At 42.0% G+C, this 4631-nt stretch overlaps 1 protein-coding gene across 1 annotated transcript; it reads right to left on the bottom strand.

Annotated features, from left to right (window-relative positions):
- Positions 1-322: 322 nt before the first annotated feature.
- LOC113231940 (piggyBac transposable element-derived protein 4-like) lies at positions 323-2777 on the bottom strand. Its single transcript, XM_026466491.1, has one exon. It carries the CDS (start codon positions 1963-1965, stop codon positions 958-960), a length of 1008 nt encoding a protein of 335 aa, XP_026322276.1. The 5' UTR covers positions 1966-2777; the 3' UTR covers positions 323-957.
- Positions 2778-4631: the final 1854 nt, after the last annotated feature.

The following is a 4631-nucleotide window of genomic DNA, read 5'->3' on the forward strand; positions in this document are numbered from 1 at the left end:
CTACTTGATACGCTCCTGACAACCGCTTACCCGCTCGACCCTCAAGGTGTTTACTATCTTAAAAATAAAAAAAATTTGAACTGTTTATTTCGAAAGTTTACAACAGTTATTTCAAATTACTAAAGCTACAATTTTTATAATCTAAAATTATGCATCACAGCAACATCTTTACATTATTTCTACTCTAAAAACTTGTTTACTTATACAGCTCTTATATAAAATTATTCCCTTGTCAAGTATCGTCTAATCAACCTGGTGCATATCCTTTTATTTGTTTGTTCTAATCTTTGTACCCCTTTTGTACCCTATTTAACACATCTAGAAGTACAAAAGCCCACATTCTGCTATCATATACTTTGTTATAATTTGGAAGTTTAAATGTACTTGTATAATTTTGTTTTTGTTAATTATCTACCGTTTCCTCTGACTTCGTGGAGTAATGCAGACGAGACGGTAAGGCCGGACGCGGCAGTTGTTTCGTTATTGTCGTTACTAATTTATATTGCCTAGGGTGACCATGAAATTAGTTTATTGTTCATCATTTCAGGCGAAAAACGTCCACTGCTGGACATAGTTTATTGTTCAGTGATCAGAAATGCTCTTTGATAATGTATTTTACACATAGTAATAAAATAGCTTTCATCATTATCAAAATGACCTGAATAACTGGTAAGTAGAAAATTACCATATAGTTAGTGTTTTCAGGAATAACATAGACAGGTATCGAGACCTTCATAGCGTAATGATTCTAGACAAAATAGCTTGACAATAATTCTTTTGATTTACAAACGTTTGGTCACCCTAGCAGACATGTTCACGAGTGCTCAAGCACTCACGAACAAATACAAACACACGTTCACTCAGATTCATAAATCACAATCATACCTGCATACAATCCATCCCTTACAATAGACAACTGGTCGTAAAAGAATATGAAGCTAAAGCATGCCTACAAAACTACATGGAAGAAGAAGTATGATAAGAGCGGCTAGTATGATACATTTTAAAACAGTTCTCCACACACAGCGGCACGTCACAAGTATCGCACTTAAAAGGCGTCTTTTGCATTTTCCGCCCTTCCTGGAGGCAAACGACGCACCTTTTCCGGCCTTGGCGATTGCGTGTCTGATCGGTATCTGACTGCTGCAGACGAACGGGCCAATGTGTGTGTAGAACTTGAGGGAAAAGCGATCTACGATGAGATGATTCGACTCTCCGGCTTTTTGGAATGCGTGAGTGGTGAAGACTAAGAATAGTATGTACTAATTCTAGGCGGAATTGAAGATTGTCCTGTCGGGCCTTCAGGGAAGACTCTAACAGGATACGAGAGTTGTGGATAGAAGCATTAAGCAGACGCTTGAAAAGTTTGACGTACCACTTGGCACACCGCTTGCGCTCCAAAAGGTACGGCTCAAGCATTTGATCTTTAAGATCTACGCCGCCCATTGATCGGTTGTAGTCAAGGACCGCCTGTGGCTTGAATGGTTCAGGACGAGAGGGTGGACGGGATGATACATTGGGTAAGCCAGTAGCTGACCCATGGCATGTCGATATCATCGTAATTCTCTTTTTGTCCAACCAAGACAAGACACAGACGTCCCCTGAATGCCGCGCTACTAGTTGGCCCTGTTGGAGCGGAGCATGTGTGACAAGTTTCGGAACGTTTACGCGAGAAGAACGTAAGGTACCGACACAGTCAGTACCATTACGCTTAAGAAAGCGAGCGAGAATGGGAGAATTGAACCAGTTGTCCATAAACAAGCGATACCCTTTATTAAGTAAGGGCTCAATCAACTTTAGAACTACTGCGGTACTTTTTGCGATTTCCGGTCCAAGATCAAAAGAGCTCTGCTTTCCCGTGTAAACCAGGAAAGACCAGAGATAGCCCGTCGCGCTCTCGCAGAGTTCGAAAGTTTTGATCCCGAACTTTGCAGCCTCCGACCGATTGTACCGTCTGAAACCCATTATTGATCATTTAAATAGTAAATTTCAGGCCAATTACGTCTTGTCGAAAGACGTTTGCATAGACGAAAGTCTAACTCTTTGGAAAGGAAGGCTAAGTTTCAAACAGTACATTCGGTCGAAGCTTGCAGTGTCATTGGTGGTTGGGTTCGCAGCCTGAGTGGTATCCACAAAATGGAGAGCCCTGTTGAGATGGGTGTACCGCTTTAGCGATGTAATTCTGGAAAAGACTTCCGTTTTTAATAAAAAATTACTTGAAAAATAGCTAAAAAGTGTAGGCATACGGATAATACCAGTCATCATCCAGAACGCAAAGAGGCACAACAACTCATCAGCATTCGTTGGATACCATTCTGATTGGAAGGCAGCCGACGAAATGTGGCTAGCATACCGGTTCGTTTCATTCACAATTGTCTCTAAGATGCCATCGTCCCAGTAGGAACGGAATGCATCATACGGACTTGTGTATGATGAAACAGTGCCAGTATGCTCGGGAATGAAAGTTTCTTCGACACCCTGAAAAGTCTCCATCGGTGACCATTCGAAGTGGAGATCCTCACCTTCCAAAAGCGGACCCCTTCCATCAATGGCGTCCTCAAATTCGTCATCATCTTCGCCCTCGCTATTTTGCCCTTCATCTAAACGGGTACTTACGCGGGTGCCTCTCCGTGCTTGAATTGCTTCCTCTCTCGCCCGTCGCCTCCTAATTACATCCCTCGCCATTTCACGCAACTCGACGGGAACGTCGTCGTCCGTCAGCCAGACCTCTTGCAGAGGATGTCCACACTGCCAGTTGGACGCCTGGCGACGTCTTCCTCCCGCGCGCCTCTGCCCACGGACTCTCACACGCCCTCCTCGCCCACGCCTCGCTCTACCCCTCACACTCCTTTCGCTTCTTCCACCCACCTCATCACCTGTGGCACCCCTCTCACCAACCAAACCTGTGCTACACTCACTTTCAAATAGGGCGTGAGAGTCCGGTACAAAAAACTCGCTGTCAAGCGAGGAGTCGGCAGCTTCCACAAGCACGATCGACGACATAGGTCTGAAATAAATGTACCGTTATTAGTACGTGCAATGATCACCTTTGAACTAAACTATACACCCTTGGACTAAACTAGATAAAATATATTAACACTTACGTCTCCGATGAACGCCTCCTCTTGGACTCTGGCGACGTTAGGGGAGAGTAAGGTGGTGGTACTGGTAAGGAGGTGTTGCGATCATTCTACAAGAAAAAAATTACATCTTTTTTTTTATGTAACCAAGTGATGGGACGAATAAGTCGTGTGCCTGGTGGTAAGCAACACGCCTATCCCTAACAATTGCAGCGCCACTCAGAGCTTTAAATTGCAAAGATCTGAGGGGCACTGCCATTGCGCCCATCACCCTGAGACATAAAGTTGACAAGTCTCATGTTCCTGTAATTTCACCAGCACCCATACCCTTCAAAACCGGAACACAGTAATGCACGCATTACTGTTTGGCGGCAGAAATAGGTATGGTGGCAGTACTTCCCTGGACGAACTCTTACACAAGGAGCTCTACTGCTACTAAAATTAATTACATAATCTTAATTTTTTCAGAATGTTATGAAGTAATAAAAACATATAAGTACCTCTTCATCACTCATCTCTAAATATTCCGTCTCCCAATCTTGGTCGTGCTCCATATCCTCATCCACAATCTCTCCATACTCCTCCTCCTCCTCCAACACCTGCTCTTCGCCACTCTCTCCATAAAGCGCCGCCAAGAAGTCAGGGGGCGCCTCGGACCAGGGGTTCCACATTATTAAATTTACTAAATTTTTTAAACCTAAAACGTAAAAAAATATGAACTATACAAGTAAGGAAGCTACCTAGCATTTTTTTTGCCAATACATAGGTAATTATCATACATATAAAAAACCCAGACCGAAATAAATAACTACAGAACTGTTGTTCCGCGGCGGGAATCGAACCCAGTACCTTCTCCGTTTAGCCGGTTATTCACCCACTGCGCCACGAAGGTTGTCGTCACACACGAAATAAATAACTACTACACATTTGTTCTGCGGCGGGAATCTAACCCGGTACCATCTTCGTTTAGCCGGCTATTCGCCCATTGCGCTACGAAGGTCATCGTTTATTCCGGCCATACACTAAAAATATTTATAAACTAATCTAGGTATAAGTACTCAAATTATTTATAAATAAAACTATTAGTACGTTTGTGGGCTGATATGATCATGTCGATAACTAAAACATCGATGCCCATCACTTTCATTTACAAACTTTGACATTGATTGACACACACTTTCATGCAATTACGATCACTAAGTCCCTACTAATAAACGTCGAATTTGCATAATGGTTAGAAATTTACGGCGCACTTTTGGTAAACCGTTACAACAGTCAAAAATTTATATTTTTCTTGAATGATTGTTTTCATTTTATTGTTAGAAATATACAATTATGTGCGTAAATAATTAGTGTACATACGATTATGCAACGAATTTATATCATCCTTAGCTAAATTTGTACGGAAATCTCGAGAAAACGGCAGATTTTATATTGCCGATAATCGAGCTTCATAATCAAAAAATACAACGTAATTCAATAATCTAATTGCGTAAATAGCTTTATCATTCCCAAAACAATAAAAAACATGCTAGTTATTACATAAAATAA

Source organism: Hyposmocoma kahamanoa, unplaced genomic scaffold, assembly GCF_003589595.1.
Source record: "Hyposmocoma kahamanoa isolate Upper Pololo Valley unplaced genomic scaffold, ASM358959v1 66, whole genome shotgun sequence".
NCBI lineage: Eukaryota > Metazoa > Arthropoda > Insecta > Lepidoptera > Cosmopterigidae > Hyposmocoma > Hyposmocoma kahamanoa.

Coding starts and splice junctions, on each gene's coding strand:
- LOC113231940 (XM_026466491.1), bottom strand. CDS start 1,965: ATGGGTTTCAGACGGTACAATCGGTCGGAGGCTGCAAAGTTCGGGATC.